The following is a 26206-nucleotide window of genomic DNA, read 5'->3' as shown; positions in this document are numbered from 1 at the left end:
AGGATACTGAAAATTCTTAATCACAAAAAGCTGTTGTAAAATCTAGTGGTATTATGTTTGGGAAGAAATCACAAAAGAATTGGAAGTAACTGCAAAAGATGCAAAGGGCTTTCTCATCAGAGTGGGGTGAAGCTGTTTCTATCTCCCTTCTGAAGGCAGAAACAAGACAAAAAGCAAGATTTCATCTTGAAATAAATGAATTCATTGTCATAATCATGATGGCAGCACATAAAAATAGTTTCATCTGGGATCCCAGTCCCTGAAGCAACAAGTCAAAGCTGAGTGAATGCAAATTGGAGATTTAGGGGAAATATTACAAAGGTGGGGCATAAATTAAAATGTTAGTCAAAGTCTTTCTGTACCTGGCCTGAAAATGTAGATACTTTCTCATGAAGGCAAATGTGAAAAGAATGCTGCTTAAGTGGAGACTTAAAAATCTTCAGTGTGCTAATGGTAATGGCAAAGTGCGATGGTGCTTAGTTTGTCCCTAAGATGGGGGTGATGGGGAAACTGTAAAATCAATGGCAGAAGCTCCCGATCGGACACATGCAGATTCTGTACTGAGGACTGGAGGCTCTTTTTCCAGTGATTCTCATTTGTTTTCTCAAGTTCCCTGTTGAATTGCCATCATTATTTAGATTGACACACTCTTCCTTAGGCATCTTTGAAATCAATATTCAGTAACAAAATAAGACACCATCTGTGGGCACAAATTCTAATGGCCATGTAAATTAGTTATTGGACTGAGAGAAAAAGATTTGGAAATCAGACCTTTCAGCCACAGTTGGTTCTTAAAAGGATTATCTCTGATACAACACTTCAAGACACCTAGTTAAATACAACAATCATCAATTCAAGAAATTTCCCCTGGGTTAACCATTTCACTCTGTGATTGGAATTCTTTTATTTTTGCTAAGATTCTTTTTTTCCCCATATTTTTGGTGTCTTTAGATTTCGTTCTCAGACTACTTCCCTTTGGCCTTTTCTTGGTTTATTTCCAAGATGTAATTACTTATACTTATTCTTCTTATGCATTTATTATTCATTCATATTCATTTTTCAAAGTACATATAAGTGAGTAAAGTGGAAAAAAATCTACTTCCTGTTCCTGCAGCAACAGGCTTCTAATTTGGTGGCTTCAGCTGGTATTCTGCTTCCAAAGCAGCACTCCGCCAAGTGCTGTCAACTTCCACTTCTCTAACAAAAACAAGGACAAGAATAATTATTGCTAGCCATGTTGATAACAATCCAATGTCCAGCTCTGTTCTGGCTAATGTCTAGATGTCCCACCTGAAAGCCTGACACACTCATGGGTGGGGCTTTGGGGAAATAGTTAAATCATGGGTGTGTGATACTGGATTACTCCACTGATCAATTTAGCATAGTTCTTAGTGTGGATAATGGATTGAATGAAGAGGGAACACCTTCTCTGGGTGTGGGTGGCATCAACAAATAGGCTTATATAGCCTGGTTAAAATGAAAAGGGAAAGAAGAAAAACTTGCTGCTTTCTGATTGCCATGTCATGGACTGTTTCTTCTCTGCCGTAGCTGTTTGCCACGGCACCTTGCCTTGGAGCCAGGCAATTATGAACAGAAACTTCTACAAACTGTGAGCTAAAATAAACCTTTCCTCCTTTGACTCGTGGTTCTTGAATATTTTATCCAAGCAATATGAAAATCACTAAGACAAGCTCCATCACTTCTTTCTATGTTGGCATTAAATTATTTTATCCTTTTCATTCTGGGAAAATTCATAATTTTTCTTCAGTATTATTGCTTTAATGTTCAGTAATGCCAAGTCTGATTTTGCTATTTGAGTTTAAACTGTATTGTTGTGCAGAAGGTTCTTTTCATTTACTCACAACACGCTGTCTTTTGTCAGTCTGTTGCAATTCCATATAGCACTTGAGAATTCTCAGATTGTGCCAGTCCCAGTAACTAATACTAAAATAACATGCATTGCTGTATGCTCTATCACTGAGTTTTCGTGCACAACCCCTCTATTTTGTTAGCTTTCTCCTTTTCTACAGAAACCAGGTTCTAACATATAATTTATAGTGTGTACATATTACTGTTTTGGAGAAAAAGTTACAGAATGTTAAGATTTTTAAGAGGTCAACATTCCTTCTTTTTCATCATGATAATGTTTCCACAGTATTTGTCAGAATTTCCTTTCTGGTTACTCACCCATAAATGTATGAATCACACTAAGCCTCAATATCTCCAATCTCATAGGTCCTCACTCTTAATTCTCTGACAAGAAACACTTCATCTTCAATATCTTTCACACCTTTCTTCTCAGTGTGTTACCTTCTCTAGTTTTGTTGAGACTAGTATTCCAGGGCGGAGCAGGCAACTGTAGATATTTCTCTTATCTGTCTGACATATTGTCATTATATGAGTTGCAATTTAAAATGGGCTTTAAGAATAAATGGGAATGTGGTATCTTGTATAGCTCCAAATTCAGCATGCAGAAAGTGAAATAAAACCTGGCTTGTTTTACGAAGAACACAGAGAGTATGTGAGTTTTACATTTCCCTCTTGGCATTAGGGCAGCTGGTTTGGTAGATTACACTAAACCACAAACAAAAGAAAGGTGAGTGCTTATTAAAATTTTTTCTCTATAAATTTTTCTTGACTGTGTCTCTGGTGTAATTACTTCTTTGTATTCTCTCTCTTCACAGCACTGTAGTTAGAATGTTGACAAAGCTATAGTGCAGCTGTTTACTAAGAATCATTTAAAGCCACTATGTTCCTCGACACAATACTGAAAAGTTGTAGAAGTGAGTCAGGAAAAAGTAGAAGGTCAGCAAAATATATCCCAGGATTAGAGGACAAGGCATACTGATTCAGACATATAAGACAAAATTTGTATAGTCTACAAAAGAAAGGTCTCCAAGGTAGGATCTTCATGACATGATCTATAAATATCATCAAGGTAACAAAATAAACAAGGCAAATTATTTATACTCACAAAAGATAATAGATAAGAGTGATTGTCTGGACATAAGAGAGGGAAAGTTTACAAAAGAATATAAAAAAAGTTTAAGCTGAAAGCAAAACCAAGCAATAAAACTAACAAAAGTTAAGATCCATTATAGATTTGTGATAAAATGCAATGTCAAAAACTACAGAAATAAACAATATATATATTATTTTTAAAAAGAGTATTAAATATTCAGTGTAAAAGTTTGATTGTGTTTGTGTTTATTGCTCCCTAACTATAAACTTTTAAAATATGTACAATTAGAGCTGGGCATGGTGGCACATGCCTGTAATCCCAGCACTCAGGAGGCTGAGGATTGTTATAAGTTTGAGACCAGCTGGGCTACCAAATGAGCTCAAGGTCAGCAAGAACTGCACAGCGAGACCTTGTCTCCAAAAGACAAAAGGAATGTACAATTAGAATACCATGATTTTTTCCATATATATATATATATATATATAATCAATCATCATTGCAATTCATACCCTCAAGGCCAGTATGTGAACTGAACACCCCTTTCTCTGTCACTACCAAATTTTGGAAAGTCTGAAACTCCTCAAATCCTACTCATTCTGTCATATCTTACATTGTAATTTCCATTCACTCTTTTCTTCCAGGATCGTTCTGTGTTCACTAATGAGCTCTTACTTCCTACACAGAACAAATACTGTCACTACTATTCTTACACTAACAGCTTGAATCATGAAGTAGCATGATGTAAGACACAGGCTCTCCTGCTTACATTCTACTAAAGCCTTTGTTAAGACTCTGTTTCATCTTTCATCTTTTATTAGTAGGGACCTAACCTCAGTATGTTACTGTGTAGATTTAATTAAAATATACACAAAACATCACAATAAGTAATATTCAAAGGGAATTCAAAAAATATTACTTTGTGTTGTTTTAGTCCATCTCTAAAGGCATCCTGTTTTCTCTCTTCTTTCTAGCAAATAGACAATCCATAGAGAATTTCCTTTGCTACTATGTTTCTATCAATAGTAAACTGAAGATTTCCAAACCTGTAGTCCACATCTGTGTTTCACCCTCTCCTCCAAGCTCCTAATCTGTAGCTTGAAACTTCTTTGTTTTATATATCTACTAGATATTACAAAAGTTCTTGAATCATTGCAAACAATATTGAACTCTTTATCAAAATTTCATTGTGTACCTCATCCGTCTCCATTCTTGTTAAGTTGTGTATCTTAAAGAATGATAAAATAACATCTCTAGTGTGATCAATGAATCAAGGAGAAAACTTCACTCACCTTTTACTTTTATCCCTTTCCTAGTCACATGCACCTATGGAGGGCCAACACCTACCATTTATTCTCCAGTAGTGTCACATATGTCATGCTACTCTTTCCAAATTCCTCAGTCATGGGTTTTTCTCCCCTTACTGGGATTATCATCCTTCCTCTACTGGATAACTGCAAGACCAACCCAGTCGTTTTGGGGCCTTAATTCTCCAAATTTTAATCTGCTTTCATATTATCTCTAGAGATAGTTTTGTAAGTTTTGCAAGTCACATACCTGTTCATAGGGCATTTCTGCCTAAAAATCATTGCTACTTCTGATCAGCAGCTAGGCAAGTTATAAACCTCAGAAATTTAGGAAATAAACTGTAAAACTTATCATAGTTTACTTCTGAGCTATAAAGACAGATTTCTTCCACTCACTTATACACAATGAACCCTACATAGGACAGTGTTTCCAAGTATTACACATACTTTCCTCCATGCTGTAGGAAAAAATTATCCCTCTCCTACACTGCCTTGTGCCTAACTGAAATCATTATTCCCACCACATGGAACTGGAATGACCAAGAACCTCAGATCCATTTCTCTCTTTCCCAGAAAGTTTGGGATAAGTGAATGAACTTTCTAGTATTGAAATTTCTACCACTGTATTAATCATTTTTCCCATTGCTATACTACAATACATGGAACACCCATGTCTTAAAGGAGGGAAGGTTTAATTGTCCCATGTTTTCAGTCTACAGTCAGTGGCCCCAAAGGGAAGGATATAGAGGAGCAAAGCTTAGTTCATGGCTGCTAAGGAAAAGAGCAGCAGTTCCTGGCAAGTGCAGAAGAACAATAGTTAAAGAACTGTGTATGGCAGATGGAGTCAGCCCCTAAACCACCCAGAAGAATACCTTTCTAGTCTTCTAGCCCTTCCTTAGTCCGGTGAAGCTGACATATTAGGATTGGTGGTCACAACCATTAATGAATATTCCTAGGCACTGAATTTCTGCCATCTCATTTTAACATGACAGATCACATATATTAAGTTTCTGTTTTGCAGTTAAGGAGACTACCTCTCTATAAGTTGAAAGTATTTGTCCATTATCTTGTTAATAAAGGGTGATCAGATTCATGAAAAGGCATTTCTTACTCTAAAATTTGAGTGTTTCTCCACTATTGCATGTGACAGCAGTTGTGTTTTTTTGTAAATAATGAACTCTCTGAAACTTAGTATTCCGCTAGAAAAATAATCATTGACTATGAGATATTTCCCTCAAAGAGAAGACTATTCTATGTGTATCTAAATAACTACCAATTCCTTTCAATTTTTTTTTATTTTAAAGAGAAAAGAGAACAAAATAACAGCAACCAAGACAAAAACCAAACAACACAAACACAGTAAAAACAAATGTCAAAACAAGGTGATAGGAAGTTAACAATGGTTGTTATTTTGCATATTGTTATCTTCAAGAAAGTTGAAGTTTCTCAGATTACCAAATGTAAGAATGTAAGATTGATCAAACAATTAAAGAAAATAAAAAAATAATAAAAAACATTAGAAACAATAGAGTTTCACTAATCAAGATGGTAGGAATTCAACAATAGCTATACTGTATATTGTAGTCTTCAAATTATTTGTTCAGATTACCAGATATAAGCATACAAAATTGGTCAGATAAAGAAAAATGTAAGCATTAACTGGTCCTGTCAATAAAGCAATAGACATCAGCAGTACAATTTTCCCAGCTATCCTTGTATATCCATTTGTATTTTTCCCTTTTTCTTTCTTTCTTTTATCCTTTCCCTCATCCAATTCCTACCATATCTTTTAAGGAAATTGAAAAGGAGACTAATCTTGGAAGAAATGTGAGATGATCTCAATTTTTAGGCTAGAAAACTATTATTTTAATGTTAATAGCAAAGCTGTCTCATGACATCTTCAGCAGAATATAAAATTATCCAGGCATAATATTAAATTATTTGATTACCTGTTCAGTATAACATAAAGCAATTTTGTTCACTGAGCAGTTATGGTGGTTTTTTAATTGTACGGAATTTAAACACAATGATATAAATTCTCAACAATTCATATTGATAATAAGCAAATTTCATCTAACAGGATAAATTTAATAAAATGATTTTTTTAAAGTTATACTGAATAAAATGAAGCATTTCTTCAATGTTGTATTGCAGAATCTCATGTAGCCTCAGAGTCATTATGGCATATATAAATTATAATTGTATCATAGAACAGTTAAGTACAAGTTGATTGACATCTCTGATCAATAAAAAGTAGATGAAGGGGCTGGGGATTTAGCTCAGTGGCACAGTGCCTGCCTGGCAAGTGCAAGGTCGTGAGTTTGATTTCTGGTACCAGAAAAAAACAAAACAAAATAAAAAAAAAAGTAGATGAAAAAAATTCCATTCCATAAATTTCCCTGAAATTTATCATTGTAAGAATTTTTGTTTACATATGGTTAAAACATTCATCCTTTTAACTTGCTTATATTTTAAATAATCATAGCTAAAATATTTCTTTTACATGGTGAAAATCCACTTTGATTGCTACACAGAAAATATAGCATGTAGCAGTAACCATGTCAGACATTACCATAATGTATATTGGGGAAGGAAGTCTTAGCAATTTTTTTTCATCAATCATTTATAACTTACCAGAATCTGGGCTCAGAACCATAAGAAACATAAAGAAAATTGGAACAGGAGCTTCTTTTTCTAATAACTTACAATTTGGTAAATTGTGGAATGTTAAAAAAAATTAGTAACTCCAATAATAATACAATGATTTGCTGACCTGCAAATCATTGGAAATTGAGAAAACAAAAAAGAAAATGATTCGTGAAATAAAATTAACTTAGAACAGACCTTGGTTTCTTTCTAACCAGAACTCTTTGGCATTCACTATCCTGCTTCAAAATTGGCAGTATGCTGTGCTTAATGAAACAGGTAAAAGACACAACTAGCTGAAAGTAGTACTGTACATATGCTAGGTGAGCTACCCAGACAGTTGAGATAGAAGGAATGCTTGTGATTAGAAGGTTGAGACCAGCCTGATGAGCATAGTGAAACTCCATTCCAACAAGTACAAAATAGCAAAAATGAAGCAGCTATAGCAAATTTTTAAATTTTATCTATACCCTGCTTTTGGGGGCTCTGTTCTTACTTTCTTACGCATCAACCTTGTGTTAATATATTCAATTCACAAAGGAACCTTCTCCAAACTCTGAACAGTCCTCTTCCTTATGGTCTGTTTTTCTGGTCCTACTTTTACCTCTAGTAAGAGATACTCTTCTTCCTTGACACCTCACATTATCTTCCTGTTCAGAGCCAATCTCTGCTTTCCTTGCAACCCTGTCACACTTTGCTATGTATCTATTCAATTTCTTATTATGTCTTGGCGTACTCCAGAGCCTTGTAGGTAAGTGAGCAGGGCTAAAAACTTACAACTGTTGACCTATACTGTGGTTTCCTTTATTTTTCCAAGAAGCCTAACACAGCAGCAAAGAAAATTGAAATCAGCAAATTAATGCGTTTTCAATGAATAAATCAGTGAATACAGGTATTTTATATTACATATAAGATCCTTTTGACAGGCTTTTCAACCTTAATAAGACTTTTAAGTGGAAGTTAAATAAACTCACATACTAAGCTATTCATTTATTTTGGACTTTTTGTGAGCATCTTGGTCTGTGAGTATTAGTCTGAAGTGTATGTTTGGCAAATCAAACTCAGTCCCTTGTTTTCAGAATTACCTTTTTTCTCTTTGTTCTTCAGCTCCGATGTTTCCAGTTCATTTCTTTATTAACTTCTACTTTACAATGGATTTCCACTTCCTGGAGAGAATGTGCATGGCAGACATTTCATTTATGTAGTAATTATCAATCAAGTAACTAATTCCCTTCAATGCATAATTTATTTTTTTATTAAGGTATAAATAGAAAATGACACACTTTGAAAATTAATTTAATTAAGAGTAGCGATGTACACTCATTCAATTTATGGGATTCTTTCCTGTAACAAAAATATTGTAGTTGCCTAGCACATGCCAGGCATTACGCTGTGAATAGAATTGATGGTAAGGCATTGACGTGGACTGAGGCCCTAAAATAGGCCCCAAAACATCAACTCAAATGGAGTTACTCTAGCTGGGCATGGTCCTTAACATTTGTAATCCCCGTATTCAAGAGGCGGAGCCAGAAAGATTACAAGTTTCAGTCTAGCCTGGGTTACATAGTTAGCCTGGGTTTCAAAAAATTAAAAAAAAACTAAAAATAAAGTATCTTATGTTTCCATGTCATCAAGCCAAAATTTAAGCCATTTAACTTGTAAGTTCTAAACTTTCAAGAATTAGGAGAGAGATATATAATGGTTAAATCTCTAAACAGGATGGTTTCTGAAAATATAGAAGATTTGCAAACAATCAATTAAAATGGACCCAGTCATCCTAAAACAGCATTACAAAGAAGTCCCCTCCACTTTAACCAATCCAAAGAAAGTGACCTGAAACAGCTTGTTGCACAGTAATCTGCTTTTTGCACCATGCCATTTCTTTGTTCCTGTTTAAGCTACCTTACAAAAACCCATGGTACTGTCACCCTAGTGGAACTTCTATTTTGTACACTGGATGCTTCCTAGGTCATGAATTATTAATAAAATCCAACTAGATCTTTAAATTTCAGTTTGTCAGAATTATATTCTTTGACAATTCTTACCACTAGGAAAATTAAGATAAGTACTAAGAGCTCACAGCTTTTCAATAAGGTGGACTGAAATATGGAAGATGGAAACTGCAGCCAAGGGTATGAGGAACTCTGTTTATAAGAACTAGAGTGTTCAAAGAGAATTCTCAGTGTTTACAACTTCTCTCTTACAAAATAACACTGACTGGATCCTTTAGTAGTACCTATAGGTTAAAAACCGATGCCCATAAATAAATGAAGCTAATACAATCCTTTTGGAGATATTGTATGTTAAATTAGTCTCCCTCTTTGTCTTCCAAGAAAGGTTGGAGAGGTGAGCAGCAGCATGCAGAGATGAAGCACAGCACACTCCGCTCAGGGAGTGAAGTAGCTCTCAATGAAAACAGAGCACCTGGAACTGCATTTGATGGAAATGAGCACTCAAAGGGAATGAGATGCTATCCAAAATGATGGTGACTGTCAGGGAAAGGTTAGAGGAAGAAAATGTCGACTCCAGTTATTGACAATTTTCCCAAGCACAAAGCCACCTGTCAGACAATGATTTTAGTCACTTAATACTTTCATTTTAATCAAGATTTACACCTATGGGGGAGTACCTGCTCACTGTACCCTGCATGCACACGAGCAACGCGATACACAGAAACACGCAGTACAAATTCTTGGGTGCACTGCTCAAGGCAAAAGGCATGCAGACTCACTAAAGCCACTAACTGAAAATGAAAGCCTGTAGCATTAGAACTTTAGATTTTATAGTTCTTCGTGGGAGGAAATAAGGTGACATATAGTAGAATTTAGAATTTCGGAGAAAGGGTAGATGAAGACAGCAATAGCTAGGAAGTTCTCCCTATATTTCATTTTCTCTTTCTTTCTTTCTCTCTCTTTCTTTCTTTCTTTCTTTCTTTCTTTCTTTCTTTCTTTCTTTCTTTCTTATGTCCTTTTCTTTTTTTATTCCATGCAAGAAGGAAAAATATTGTTGACTTCCAAATAAGGTATATGGACAGATAAATGAACAGCTGAGTAGAAAGTTAAATGACTATCTCAGTTTTCCTGTCAGTGCTGATTGATATTTGGAGAGCCATCAATTTATTTATAGTGAAGAGACATATCTATGCATCTCTTTCTCCTAAACAACATAAAAAAAATTGTACTCCAAATGAAGGCTATGATCAAGGATATAGTTGTCATAAAATTTCTGTACTTTACCACCAAATCAGAGTTGCTAACACAGCAAAAGAGTAACAGATGGTGGGACCGACAGCTAAAGAAACACATGATTCATCCAAGGTCATACAAATTTCAGTAGCAGAACTAGAAACAAAACCCAGAAATACCTAAGAGCTAACCCTATTATTTATGCATCTCATTTTATCAAACAATGACATTTCACTTAAAAAATCATAGAATAATTATAATCTAGCTTCAGTTCTTTATTAGATCCCAACCTAGAAATGACAGTTTTGTTGGGAGAAATAGCTGAATGTGCCTGCCTCTACTCTGTGGGGTCTGAAGGCCTCACTGGAACACAGAACAGGAAAAAATGTTTTGTGTCTTCATGTGATAGTCTAAGCTATTGGCGTGTATTACTTAGGCACTTGATATACAAGTGTGTGCACGGGGGTCAGGGTGGTTGACATTTTGGGTGGGTTTGCCCGACATTTGTTTACAGAACAAATTGGGCTGTCCGAAAGGAGAAGGAGGGCAGGGAGCTTGTACTCAGTGAGGATAGGCTAAGGAAGTGTTTCCGTAATGAAGATCAAATATAAGAAGCAGAGCCAGGACTTGGAGTATAGGGAATCTCCTACAGATTGAAGAAAGTGAGGACTTCATTTTCTGAGGATGAGGAGAATATTGTTCTAGACCAGGTTAATTCATAGACAGGGTTTTGAGGAAAATATCCAGGAGGAAATTAGATTCCCTTCTGTAGCTCAAAAGGAAAATGAAGTGAAGTTACAAATTAGAGAGATATTCATAGTAGCATGATGACTAGAATTGTAGCCACAAAAGGATGAAGAAAAAGACAAATCAATAATATGATCATTAGGAAAAAAAATTACTCAAAGCCTGACAAAGCTTCTGAGAAGCAAAGAGAAAAGATTCATAAAGAAGAAAAGAACAAATTAGATTTCATTAAAATTTAAAGTTTATATTCTTTAAAATATTCTTGAAGAAAAACAACAGACTGGGTGAAAGTATTTGCAAAAATGTTATATGATGAAGTCTTATGTCCAGAACATAGAAGAATTCTGAAACTTGATACTAAATCAATGAAAATTGTGGTATGAAAATAGAAACAGTTGAGCAGATACATTATCAGAGAAGACATACGGGGGGAATAAACATGAGAAGTCTTCTCTGGTGAATTTTTTTGAGTGTAGACTAATTGTAACATTGCCTCAAAATAATAATAAATTAATCATAATTTCATACATCTATATAGTACTTACAATTTGGCAAATGATGTTTTAAGAACTGTATAAATATTATCTAACTTCATTAGCTAATAACTAATGAGTCATTTTTTGTTTTCATGAATCATTTTATTGTTAAAGAAATTGAGGCACAGAAAAATTATGCACTGTAACCTCTCCAAGGATATGCAGCTGAGCCCAGACTTGAACATGAACAATCTAGCTTCAAAGCCTGTCCTCTTGGCCTTGACAATTTCAACATTTCCAGGGACCAGCAATAATATACTGAACACCTACCCTGTAGCCAGTATTTGGTTATGCAATATAGAGGAATAAGAAACTGATTAAATATACTTCCTTTTGTAGAAGAGACTTAAATCTTGATAGGATAGCTGTATGTATGCAAATGAACTCCATTGAATCATGGTCCAAGTGTGGCCATCAGGAAATAAATAATACAGCCTATCATCATTTTGAGAGAAGGACAGAATCTGACTAACACTGTTAGGGATTACTGAGAACATCCTAAAACCTGTGTGTTTCAGATGCTCTCCAGAGGAAACTAAAGAATTAAAATCTTCAGAATTCAAAACAAGGGCAGGACATTGTATATTTGATAGATATATACAGATAGTCTTCTGTCATCTTTCATTCTACTGTAATTGTCAGCAAGAATATTTACCATGTATCTCTCTCATGCCTGACAGGGTCCTTATGTTTTAGTTTGTTGTTAATAACTTAGTGTAAACAAGGATGATCCATGTTCAAACACAACAATGACCTAATTCAATTACTTCCAATGTTAGAACTTCAACTCACAAGACCTCAGAACAGATTCCTGTTAGCCAGGTACTGTTTCAGTGACACCAAAGTCTCATCCATAAATGCCCACAGTTACCGTTTTGTTATGTTTTTGTTTGTTTTTGCATAAAATGATAATGTCCCTTTTCCTAGAAGTGAAACTGTACAGGAGAATATTGATAAAATGCAAGGAAATAAGTAGCAGAAATTCCACATGATTAATTGACTAATTTTTTAAAAAAAAATAGTGTATGAAGCTGTAGCTGAAGAAGTCAGCCTGTAAGACAGCATCTTCCATTAAGGCTGTGGTTCACGCTATTCTGACAGCTCAGCCTGGAAAGTAGTCAAACGTGTGTGCATCAGACAACAGCGCTGTGCAGGGGTGGGCAGGAAATAGGAAGACAGAGAGAAAATGAGGAAGGGAAACGGAGAGGCAGAAGAGGGAAGAAAGAAATGCACACAGAGCAAGCAAGAGAAAGAGATCGTGGGAGACGTGAAAGAGTGAAGGATCAGAAGGAGGGGGGATGTACAAGCCAGATTTTTATTGGAAGCAATTGAAGTGGTTGCTATGAGACCCGCTCCAGCACAGGACCAGCAGCCAGCCCGACGCTGATGGTTCTTACTTCATACTAAACCTTTCCTTTGACACAGTTTTAGAGTTGTTTAATATCTGAGCAAGCACCTGACACGGGTGACTTTTTTCTTCTTTTTTCTCCTCCGGTCTTTCGGGTAAAATGGAGGTGGAAAATGAAGCCAGCTGCTCCCCAGGCAGCGCATCAGGCGGGTCCAGAGAGTACAAGGTGGTAATGCTGGGAGCAGGGGGAGTTGGTAAAAGCGGTAAGTTTCAACCCCACATGCTGGGAAAAGGGACATCTTTAGAGGCAACTCTGTAGAGTGGGGGAAAAATGATAATGCTGATGCTGTTAGCAGCTAGAGCGGCACTTAAACACAGAGTGTCTGGCAGGATGTTTGAAAGTATAAAGACTGTTAAAGGGATGCTGATAAGACAGGAGAATTCAGACAGGAATTCATGACACACAGTGCTCTCAGAGGGTAATTCACCTTTCTTGTCTCATCCTGTGTAATATTTGCTCTTAATTGAAATGTTGTTTTTTTTTTAAAGCATGATATTTAGTAACTAGATATTGTATGGGGAAAATGTATTCCTATTATTAAAAGTATACATATAAAGAAAGAAGTGCTATAAATACTTTTTAATACATAAATACACACACACAAGACTCTCACTGCTGATTGTTTTGTTTGTTTCTTTGATTAGGAGCTTCCTGTTTCTTTCTCCTTGTCTGTGTCTGACATAGCATGTATGTATTTTGAATGCCAAGAGGAAAGTTGTTTTCTGAAAGTGACAGTGTTTTACAGAATGGCATTCACCACCGGACCCATGCCGTGGTGATTACTGCATATAGGGTGATCAAACCATGCATTGTGGTTAACTAAATTAAAGGAAAAAAAGCCAGAAGAAAAAAATGAATGTAGTAAGAAAATGAAGGTGATGTCTGGTACATGCAGTTTGATACCTAAAGGAGAGACATCGTCCACAATTTGGTTTCTTGTGGACTTTGAAATCCAAATATAGCAAGTTATAAAAAGAGATATATAGTAGTGTTTGAGATGAGAGAAATGTAGAATAGTTTTGACTTATGAATATCACTAGAACATAAAGAGCTACAGATAGTTTTGTGTATAAGGATTAAAAAAATCCCCACTGGGGATATATGTTTGGAGCTGCTAAAAGACAAAAGTAATGATAGAATTAGTCTAGATAAATAGTGTCAAAGGAATTCAATGGTCTGGTGCTTGACTAAAAGATTCAAAGTTGAGCACAACGTATATTTTTTTCATTTTTTAAAGACAGAATCTTGCTGTATAATTCAGGCTTCCCTTGAACCTATTTTGTAAACTCCTACTGGCCTCTAACGTGTGGCAATCCTCCTGCATCAGCCTCCCAAATGCTGGGATTACAGGCACACAACACCGTGCCTCGCAAGGGTAATATTCTTGACAGCATAAATCAAATAGCTAATATCTTTGGTGATGGTTCCTAAAGGAGAAGAATGTAGAACATGACAGAAAGTGGGGAGAGATAATGACTTTAGTAACATTGAAGATGAAGCAGTAAGAAAGCAAACAACCACCAACATAACACTAAGAAACCAATGTTCCTTATCTACATAAAAAATGAATTACCAGAAACAGAGGAAAATATGGTTAGAACTGGATGAAACCAGGGCTGGGGATATAGCTGAGGGGCATAAGCCTGGCAAGAGCGAGGTCCTGCGTTTGATTCCCAGTACCCCCCAAAAAAGAACTGTATGTAACCAGTAGTTAAGTATTTGTTTAAGCGAGAAAAGTTACCATCCTAGGAAAGAAATATGAAATGAAATATTGTGCAACTGTTTGAATGAGTTCTTTAAACAATAACAGCAAAGAAGATTTCTCTTTTACTTTAAATATAATGGCATAAGAGGGAAGAATCAAAATAGGTGAGGGTTTGGAGAGGGAGAAAGGAAGGAAGAAGAACAAAGAAATCTAAATAAATAAAGCCTTGTTTCTTAATGTATTGAAAAGAAAGGTTCGCACAGATATCAACTGAAGAATTTTGTGTGCTCCTATCTTGTACTCTGAGTACTGCTTTAAAGATAGCAATACACAATGCACTAACTATTATTATTCTCCTATGAGTTTGTTATAAATTTTTGTTTTACTTTTCCTTAAAATAAATTAATAAAGCTACGCTTTAGAAGAATATAGGCAGCAAAATTCAATGAGGAAGAAGCAATATGAGAGTAAAATCTGATAAGAGTGAAGAGCAGATTTAAGAAAAAGGCAAGAGACTCAACAACAGAACCTGCCTCAGTCTCCAGTAAGGGGAAGGAGATGCTGCCATGGGCCAGGCCCCTGTGCTCTGTTTGCTTGCTGGCTTGGTGTTTCCATGTTTGTCCAGGATATGGGTATGTGGGAATAGAGTGACTACATTTTATTCTATGGACGCAGACCTTGGAGAGTAGAATATTATACTGGAACGTCCTCCAGCAGTATACGATTGTATTATGATATTGGGACAGTAGTAGTATATCCTTTGTTTTGACTTCCCTTCAGTATTATTACTGCTGGCTGTTCATTGCTATCATTCTAATAACTAGAAATTTTCAACAATACAGTGGCTGGAGGAGAGGCCTGCATTGCTTTTACCTACACAATTATAAGAAAAGATAGCTCATCATTAAATACTTGAAGAAAACTTGTTCAGTGGGATAAAGATTAGGGTAACCAGTTTGCCTACAGAGAAGATTAAGAATAAAGTTATGCTATGTACTATTAAGAATTCAGTTGTACTGTGTAAATGACACACTTGAATGGTACTCCAGAGAGTATTATTTGCACTGCAGTTCAACACCTGGAAAATGCAGATGCTTAGGCCTAGACTTTGGAATCACAACAATGGAATCGCATCTTGATCTTGGACTCCCCATCTGCATGATTTATCTAGTGTTGTCAGTATATAAATATTCAAGCACTGCATGCAATATAAACATTTTCTCAAAGATTAAAATGTTTGCCTTCAAATAGTGTAAAAATTTTTAAAAAGCCATTTTTCATATAGAGGAAGTTCTGGATCAGTAAAAGAAATTCCACTGGTTGTCCAAGTTCAGTTTAGAGATTTTTAGGAGAGGCCCCTCTTCTGCAAAAGCGAAGGGGAATGCTTCCCTCTCTTGTGATATTAGTCTTGAAGGCAGATATGAGTCAGCCTTGATCATGGATGGAAATCTGACTTTACTCTAACCATAATTTTCAAAAGAGAAAAATCTCAGTGATCTATGCTTACTAAAAAATCATCTTTTTAAAATCCATGTCTGACTAGTAAAGTAGGAAATTGTGAAAAAATTTGCTATTTTACTGAAATAGGAATCCCCATAATATTAAACATGCTAGTGAATAAATGTACTTTATCAGAAATAACAAACCAGTCAAGTTTATTGAGTACATATAATGCACACGCTTAAACTGGATGCTGTCTAGAGAGATATTTATTTATTTATTTATTTATTATTTACTATTTACATTTATTTATTCTTTGGTGCCAAGAATCAAGCTCAACATTTCACATTGCCAGGCAGGTGCTGTGCCACTGAGCTATGGCCTGGCCCTATGTTTTTTTGCAGGGGAAGGGAAACATTTGAAAAGCATACAATAAGGGCAGCTAAAGGCTGCATATATTTCATGCCCAAATTTACTTCTGACTACTATCTGAGACACAGTGTCTCCATTTCACAGATTGAAAACCCGAGACCCGGTGAAATAATTTTTGCCTGGTCATAAGGGAAATAAGAGGAAAAAAATCACTATTAGGAAAAAATAAGTCTGTTAAAATATTGTTTTTTTTTCTTTTTTTTTTTTTTTTTTTTTGTTTGTTTGTTTGTTTTTCTCCGGGAACCGAACTCACGACCTTGCGCTTGCCAGGCAGGCGCTTTTGCCACTGAGCTAAATCCCCAGCCCAGGTTTTTTTTCTTGAATGTTATATCCAGAGAAAGTATGAACAATACTAGGACTCAAATTTATATATACTTGATCTCTAGATAAATATAGTCAAATATTATATGCAATATTTTTATTCTATATGTAAAATATATGATTACAATACTATTAAGTATTCTACCTAATTTTATCCAAGTGTGATAACTGAGTAGGAAACAGATACACAGGAAATCGTTCTCATCTTTACTTAAAGAATAGAAGGACTGAGGGCTTGAGAGTTTCAGGCATGTGGTAGTGGGTTAGTTCACATCTAGAACACAGTTTTCTGACTCTCTGTAAACTGTTTTTTCACTATGCTAAATTTTACAGAGTTTAACCCAAATCAGGACTGGGCCATTCAGAGTAGCAGATACATACTCAAACTAGCAGAGAAGTAGAATGAATAAGTCAAATTCTAATGTACAATAGGAGGACTGTGTGTAATAATACTTCATAGTATTAGAGGTTCCTGTGAGTTGAATAATTTTAACTCTCTTGCTACACATGCAAAACAGTATAACTGTGTGAGATGATGGATAAGTCAATTTGCTGCACTATGGTATAGCCATTTTTCTCTCTACTTGCTCTATAACTTTGTGTTACACAGTTTAGGTACGGTCATGCCCTGCTTAACAACATTTTGGGCACTGATGGACCATACATAAGGTGGTGGTCCCATTAGATTATAATCTAACTGACCAGTTCCTGCCAACTTGTAATGTTACAGCCATCTTGAGGTTAGACCATAATGCATTAGGCATTTTGCTCATGCTGGTGTAAGAAACAACCTAAAATGCTGTCATTCACATAAAAGATTGCATATATAATTATGGACCTTAATGTGATACTTGACAATGATAATAAACAACTGTGTTAGGTTAATTTTCTCTTGTACTTGACTTAATCTGGTATTGTTTATCATGCACATGCATCCCTCATATAGACAAGGTATGCAGCACCTATTTCATGTATGTTTGTAGAAGTAGTAATATTTGCACAATGACAATATCACCGAAAGAAAAATTTCTCAGAAATCATCCTAGCTCTTAAGCAGCACCTGACAGTACATATAATAAAATGTACTTTAACAATAAGCATAAGACTCATATATATGTTTAATGAAATAATATCAAATTAAAGTAGAACAAAAATTTATATGCACATATGTTGGGATTAAAACTAAAGACAAAGCAGAGGAATAATTGGGCCAAATCTCCAATTAATTTGATATATTTTAGGTATATTTTTAGCATTGTATCCTTCTTTGCTCCAGTGCCCATCATGCCCTCCCTTCCCTCAAAGAAAATGTAGCACAAGTCTGATAATTATAGCTGAATTTTATGAGCTGTAAGTAGTCTTTTATAATTGTTTTAAATATTGAGCTTTTTGTGTCCTTGTGGCTTGATACATAACAGCTGCCCCTGAGTGCTAGAGTGTGCTCAGTTGCTACTTGCTAGCCCTGCATTCACATTTGCTTCTCCCATTGTAAACTCATTATTCAGCAGCCCTTAGCCAATCATACCGGGGTCATATTTTCTCAGATATATTTTACCTATGGTGTCTTATGACTTTTGATGATAAAATTCTGAAGAAAGTGCATAGATCATCTATATTCTATTTAGGTGAGATTGCAGAGGCACTGAGATTTTTAAGAGATCTGTTCACGAATCCACAGAATTGAGAAAGTAAGAATGAGAAGTTAACTCAAGTTTTCTAATTATATTATTTCCACTCTAATTGCATGGGAAAGGCACTTAATGTATCCCCATATCAGATGGGTTTCACATGTCTCCCCCAGGTCCCTAGGACACATACCAGAATTACCTTGGAGAAAAAGTGCTTCAGTATACATGTTTATGTGCCAAATGCGCATGAAACAGTAGGAAATTTTTTGGGAAAAGAGAATGTTATGCATGACTTATGATTTTGAGTTTAATCCCTGTCCTCTAGGAGTCTATAATTTCATGGTGGGAAAACTGCTTAAAACTGCCCTCTAATGTAATAGCTGCAGAAGCTCAAAGTAAGGAGTGGCTAAATCAGAATGTGGAACCCAAATTTAGCCCAGCAGAGATAAATCACATTAGCATAAGTCACAGCATAGATGATGCTTGTATCAGTTATCAAAAGATGAGCACAACTCTTGGTGTTTAAGAATAGAAAGTATGAAGAGAGCTAAGAGGCAGAATTAAACGGAAACAAGGTACACAAACCCAAGGAGGGAGTGAGCCCTCTGGTTTTCATAAAGAGATCTTGATGACTTTGTGTAGCTGGAAAAATCTGAGATGTGTTTAATGTATAATTTAGAAAAAGTTGGAGAAGATATATAAAAAAAATAAGCTAAATTTTCAAAAATATTAGAGAACTGAAAATTCTTTAGAATGCATCTGTTATGAGTATTCTTATACTCACCCCTACACTTTTATAAATTCAGAGTTCTGTGTAGCACAGTTTTATTAAAGGAAAGCAATAACGGTATGTTCTGAGGTAAACAGAAACGTCCTTCAATCACTTCCTTCAATCTCAGCGAATTAGAGGTAGAAAATGGAGCCTTTATCTGAGCAATTAAATCAAGGCAAACAACCTAGTCATCATTCACATTCTTAAGGATCTGGGATGTATCTCATTAGCCCAACTTATGGCCTGATAAATGTGAATAATTGTTCTTTCAAGACCACATACTATTTTAAAATTGTGGATTGCAAAGGCACAACAAGGAGAAGATGAAAAACTATTAGGACTCAGGGGCTCTCTGCTATCCTCCCTAAGGGCTGCCACTCTGTTCACACTACAGAACTTCACCACTGCAGTGCTGTGAGCACAACTTAAACAAAAGGTCCAAATAAAGCTACATGGAAAAGTCAGTTGCATCTACTCAGTGAAGCAATGACTGCAACAGTAATTCAGGTAGAAAGTGATAACAGACAATACTCTCAAGATAATAGGCACTTTGAGCATAGATCCTAAACTGATGAAAGAAAGTTAGCATAACTCTATGTTCTTGCCAGAAAAAGTGCTAGGAAATGAATGAGCATGTATAGGTCCCTAAGCCACCCATATGTCACTCGGCCGTTTACACACATATAGGCTGTCAGGTGTCCCAGGGAAGAACGGCCTATCACACCCACCTGCACTGGCTCCTCATGGCTACCCTGTGGGTAATGGACTACAGTCAATACCATAAAGGTGAGAAAACTGAGGCCCACAGACATAAAAGCATAATGTGCCCAACAACACAGAGATCATAAATGATAAACCCAAAGTCTCTATACATGTTTTATTCTAACATTTACATCATTTTTATTATCCCACCCTGAAAATTTTTATTTTGTCTTTTGAGGAGATGATACTATAGATCTGAGTTCCAATTCAAGCTGCATCTGTACAGATGTATTTTAGCCATTAAGCCAAACTACATATACAAAAGTACTTGAACAATTTAATTTTCTTACCAAACAATTAGGTGTACTATCCTATTTAAGTGGATTGCAGGCATGAGAGTTTTGATCAGCGTTTCAACATACGAAGCAGCATTAGGTGTTAGAGACAGCATTTCTGACCACTGAGAGAGAGTTGGGAGTCCTAACTTAGGAAATTTCCAAGCCTTAAGAAAACCAAGTAACCCAGGTAAATCAATCAAGTAAATTCAATAATAAGAATGCACTGAAGGGGCCTGGGGATTTACCTCAGTGACACAGCACCTGCCTGGCAAGCACGAGGTTGTGAGTTCGGTTTCAGGTACTGGGAAAAAAAAATGCACTGAAATTTTCATCATGATTAATGAAAAAATAAACAGTATGCTTAATATATCAGGCAAGTTTTTTTTTTAGGACTGTGAGATGCTAGTCTACCTCAGGGAAAATATTTTTCTCTAACTATATACATTATATCATAATGAACAGAAATCAGTTGCCAGAGAAAGAATGTACCATCCTTGTCCATTTATTCAACAAGTACTGATGTGTGTGTGTGCATGTGTGTGTGTGTGTGTGTGTGTGTGTGTGTTTGTGTGTCTAGCACCCAAATTAGAGAAAAGCCCTTAACTATTATCAAGAATTTAGCAATAACCTCAGCACTATCTCCTATTCATTGGAAGACACCAAAGGATGCATCACAGAGAACTGTGATGCAAGTTGATAGGAACAATGATAGACATGTGCAGGCAGTATTTTGAAAACAGTGGAAACTGGAAAGTTAGTTGGAATTACACATCAAAATTTGTTCAGATGCTCAGCTATGGTTTTGAAACTAGAAGTCTCCTGACTTCCTGGAGTATGGTTTTTTCTAGTAGGTCATATTGCTTTCAATTAAGTAGCATCAAATATGCTTCTTGTGCTTGCAAAGTAGGCTGCCAATTAGGACTGATTGTACATGTGTATCTTTGCAGTGTGGTGGAACTGTGATGGTTTACAAGGACGATGGCAGTCCTCTGTTCTGCTTGCTCTCATGGAGGGAACTCTTATCCCTGAATTTGGCTGTTATTTGCACAGCGTTTCCATGATCTCCGTTTAATCACTCGGGCTTTACTCATAAACACTAGCTCTCTGATGACTATGACCAGGCAGTGCCATCTGTTCTTCTGGTCCCTCAGCAGGCATCAGCTAACAGCTACTGCTGGCTCCTGTACCAGATCATCACTTCTGACCTTTCTTCCTACTCTAACACTACTCCAGCTAGCATCACAGCATTAATAGGTGGAGACCTGCCTGTTGCAGTCTCCATACACCCCAGGCGATTTAACACCCTGCCACTACCAAGTTTATTTGCGGTAGAGAATTATATGCCTGATTGTCCCTGCAGGACAGATGAAGAATGGAAAGTTGAAGCCCTTTCAAGGAAAGTTGTGCTGAGAGGTGAGTTAAAGGAAAGGTACTTTACAGTCCCACGAAACTGTCTTTCATTGAACTAAAATGAGACTGGAAATTTGTGGTCTCACAAAGAAGCATGACACAAGGGTACTGTTTATTATTGTTTTAGTTTTCATTTTTGTTAGTACATGTTTGCAGGACCTAATATTACATTCATGTGGAGAGTTGATATATGCACATATCACATATGAATTCTTTTCGCATCCCCTTCCGTCCCTCCTCCCTCCCTCCATCTCTTGATTCCCTCCCCTTTTACAAAAGATTTATTTTTCTATTATCTGTTGTTTAGTTTGCTCTTTAATTTATTTTTATTTGGAGTTAGTTTTCTAAGTTGTGGTGGGAGTGCAGCGCATAAGTCTGATCAGAATACAATTTGTTTAGCGACATCAACTTTTCAGTCATCACTTAATAGATGGATACGAAAACCTTAGTTTTCCAGTCTATAGTTCTCATGATCTGCTTTAAAGTGGGTGGCAAAAACGCACGTGTATCTTTACATGAGTTGGCTTGGACTCACACAGGAGGAATGAGTCTCATTTCGTCCATAGTATTTCTCTTTCAACTTCTTCCCTCAGTTTACAGCACAATGGGAATTAACCCTTCAGTGTCTCACGTATCTCTGCCCTATTCAAACCTGCACCCTGAGCATTCACATGTGTCCTGCAGTATGAATGTGGTGTTTCCCTCACTTACAGATCATACTAGTGGGCTTGAAGGGAGTGATTAATTCATGTATGAATGTACATATTGGAGAAGATTTTCAGGACAGCCACCCTCAGGGATCAGGCCCTAAACCACAGTCCAGTATGCCACGCATCCCCTTTATTCTCAGCCCACTCTTCAGCTGCAGGGTGAAGTTTCAATACAGAAATATGGGCAGAAAAATGTGAACAAGAGGTTTGCATACCTGAGAAAACCCATATTTGTGGTTTCTCCCCTGTATCATGGGGACAACGGGTAATGCAATGACTACTGCTTATAGGATATGAAGAACAAAGCTTGGCGCAGTCAATGCTGAATAATATTTGTATCATCAATGGATAAGTTCATTTTGAATTTTTTTCTTAACATTATTAGATCTTTCACAGGTCACTTACACTTGCCTCAGTAATGACATTAATTAAACTTGTCTCAGAGAGTTGCTTGAGTAGATGACACTAGAAAATAGTAAAAACTGTGGATTACAAATAATTATTTCTTCATTTAAACTGATGACTGACTTCTGTTCCTTCCTTCCTTCCTTCCTTCCTTCCTTCCTTCCTTCCTTCCTTCCTTCCTTCTTTCCTTCCTTCCTCCCTTTTTGCCTATTTTTCCTTCCAAACCTTCACTTAAGGTGTTTTATTTTCTACATGGGTTAGAATAGAGATAAGTGATTTTTGAGGTGGATTTTAGGAAGGTGCAATCAGAGCTGAATATTGTAGGCTTGTTATCATACATCCAATTTCTCTGTGCCTGCTCTTGCTGTCTATATCCTTGTATTATTCATTTCATCTTTGCTCTATTAAGTAGTAATTTCAGTGACAATAATATGGGTGGTTGGCTAGTTACAGAAGAAATTAATTCCTGTATTCATCTTAATTGACCTATATTGACCTCTCTCTTTCTCTCTCTCTCTCTCTCACACACACACGCTTAGAAATCCATAACATTTGTTTTGAAATTGTAATAACTTCACCTATCATCTTTGTGCATTTGTCTCATCTGATCCATCTAGTCTCATTTATTTCTCAACATCCCACTCTATCTGGTCTTCACATCACTTTCAGTCTGATGTCCTGAAATACTGTTTTGCTTCTTTTGTCTGCTCAGATATCTTCAGTGATCTCACTTTATTGCCACCAGACTGACATCCAATGCCCGAAGGACTCCAGGTGTCTGAGATATGTGACGTTATCTGTCGGTAGCCATCAAGGGGGGGGTGTCCTCAGTGCCATTCAGACAGGGAGGGCTGCCCTGTGGGAGACATCAAGGAGTTAAGCTGGACAGAGCAGGAAGGTAAAAGCCAAGGAACAGAAGCATATGGCAGGAGTCACAAGGGGATCTATGAGTCACAAGGAGTCACAGGAGAGGGCTTGACATTGACAATGAAGAGCATCTTGGCAACAGAAGAGAGATGGAGAGATTCAGAGCTAAAATTACAAAAGCTGAGATACTGAAAAATTGTAACTTGCCGTGGGCTCTGGTATAGGGATTTGTTGGATTGTATCTCCCATCTCTGTTTTCTGTTCTTTTCTCTCTTTTGCGCTGTCTCATCTCCTGCATTCTCTCTCTCTCCTCTCTCTCTCTCTCTTTCTCTCTCTCTTTCTCTCTCTCTCTCTTTCTCATTATAAAATACACTTAGCTCTAAGAAGACTCAAAATGACATCTAGCATTCCAGATAAATTTTTTTTTTTTTTTTTTTTTTTTCTCCGGTACCAGGAACCAAACTCACGACCTTGCACTTGCCAGGCAGGCGCTTTTGCCACTGAGCTAAATCCCCAGCCCCATTCCAGATAAATTATGTTAGGTTTTGTCCGCCCCAAATCTTGAAACTTCTCCAGTAGATCATCCACATAGTAATTCTAACATAAAATCTTTCTTACTTTTCCTAATTTTGTGTAGTCTGATCTGGTTGTCCAGAATCTTTTCAAATATATATTTTTAAATATAAGTCCTGTCTACTTCAGCCAAACATGCTTTTCCCTTTGTAAAGCTGAAATCCTTTCTGATTGTTATTTCATCACTAATTCACAATTCCACAGGTTCTTCTAATATATGTTTTATTGTCTTAAATGTTACTTAGATTTTGGATTTGACATACTACCTATCTCTTTATATTTTATTTTCCCTTCTTGATTGCAAGTTTCTGGAGCATGCAACATAGTCTTCTTTCTGTTATGATGCATAAATTCTCAAATATTTTTGTAAATTTAATTTTCCTCTTTTTCCTGGATGGAATGGAGAGAATAAGATGGCAAGCACATGTAATAAATTATACTGGTATTTTTGTTCACAAATGCTTTTGTTTACAAAGAATTCAGTTTGCAAAGAGAAGTATTTAGCAAAATGTTTTCATTTGTAAACTCTGCATCACGTGACAAATAGGACCATGGTCTTCATTCCCACACATGCAAAGGTGACCATCTTTTTCAAATCTTAGAACAAATTAAATCGCTAAACTGAGGTAACCCTATACAATTCTTTGATTTTCTGTAATTTCCTGGTACAAAGAGCAATCAATATAGAGAAAGAAACTGGCACTAACAGAAGGTATGGGAACTAGCGTTGTGGCTTAAGAAGCAATCTGGTCTCAGGCCACATGAAGTCTTTGGTACAATAAATCTAAAGGTACATGAGTTCTCCCTGTGTTTAAAATGCTCACTGACCCAGGTGGGCCAATGTGAGTTTGTGCACAAAATCTGGCAGATAGTAAAGTACAAGTAAATCAATGCCATGTTACAAGAAGTGATCACATGTCAGAAGATGCTCTAAAATCAGGAGCAGTGTTCACACATACATACGAAACCTTAAAAATACATCATGTGTTAATTTACTGAATCATTTCTGGAACAGAGTACTATTCCAGAAATTTAGGTTTCCTGGGATTAAGGAAAAGGAAGAAAATCTTTTATGAAATATTTGTGGAAAAAAAAAACTTTAATGAATGAGCCTAGGGAACACTGTTTACCTCTGCAGTTCTCAGTTCAAAATGTCAATACAGATTTCAGAGAATTATTGTTTCTTAGTCAACACTGAAACATCCGACACAGAATCCTGATTATGACAGTGAATTCTGGTTTTTTGTTTGTTTGTTTGTTTTTGCTGGTACCGGAAATCGAAGTCATGACCTTGCGCTTGCCAGGCAGGCACTGTGCCGCTGAGCAAAATCCCCAGCCCCTGACAGTGAATTCTGAATAAATCACGTTTTTATATATCTTTCCTACTACAAGAAAAGCCATCCTCAGCCATGAGTTAATTGTAAATTGGATAAACTGTAGTATAAAAATAAAAGAATTTCCAAGAATAGCATACTATTTTGGAACAAATTTATAATCAAGTCATCCCTTTTCTCTAATTTCAAGAATCTCTAAAATCAAGAATTTAAGAAGTGTTACATAGGCAAAAGCATTGGGCTCTCAAAAATTTCCAAAGTTATTAAGAATAAAAATAAAAAGCAAACAAACATACACACACACACACACACACACACACACACACACAATTTTCTACTCCAGGATGAAGACTGTTTTCTTTTCATTTTCTTCTTCTGTTCAGCTGCTTACTTCTTTCCACTTGCTTGATTACAATGAAAAAGTTTAACCATCCAGTATCAGTTTTTAGTTTCTTTGGATCCAGCCCATAAAAGGCTTTATACTTTCTACCCTTAAAAATTGTGTTTTCCATTTACTTCATCACATAAAACAACTTGAAAATACTTGTATGAAATACTTTGCTGTGACAAGTACACATGTTGTCTGCCTTTCTAAGCTTATTTGCATTTTTCTTGAGTATAATTCCAAGACAGCCTAGTATATTTGAAACAGCTTGGACTACGAACATGGATAGACATGCATTAAAATTCTGCCTCCTATCGAGAAGTACCTTTGCTTGTCTTTTCTTCTTTCCAGTTTTTTCATGTGGATGAGCCAGGACACATTCCTCTGACCTCTCC

General features: G+C 36.2%; 1 protein-coding gene across 2 annotated transcripts in view; it reads left to right on the top strand.

Moving 5' to 3' along the window:
• Rit2 (Ras-like without CAAX 2) overlaps positions 1–26206 on the top strand; it is a 399125-nt gene that overhangs the window by 45705 nt on the left and 327214 nt on the right. The window contains exon 1 of one of the 2 annotated variants that reach the window (XM_005372848.2): positions 12584–12991. The exons of the other annotated variant lie outside the window; for it this stretch is intronic. Coding sequence (XP_005372905.1) covers positions 12889–12991 — 103 coding nt within the window. The 5' untranslated portion in view covers positions 12584–12888. Of the gene's footprint in view, positions 1–12583; positions 12992–26206 lie in introns of those variants that run through there. 2 annotated transcript variants of the gene reach the window in all.

This window comes from Chinchilla lanigera, unplaced genomic scaffold (genome assembly GCF_000276665.1).
Source record: "Chinchilla lanigera isolate Chin_1 unplaced genomic scaffold, ChiLan1.0 scaffold00001, whole genome shotgun sequence".
Lineage (NCBI taxonomy): Eukaryota > Metazoa > Chordata > Mammalia > Rodentia > Chinchillidae > Chinchilla > Chinchilla lanigera.
The sequence above is the reverse complement of the archived record's forward strand: the minus strand, read 5'-3'. Positions and strand labels throughout refer to the sequence as shown.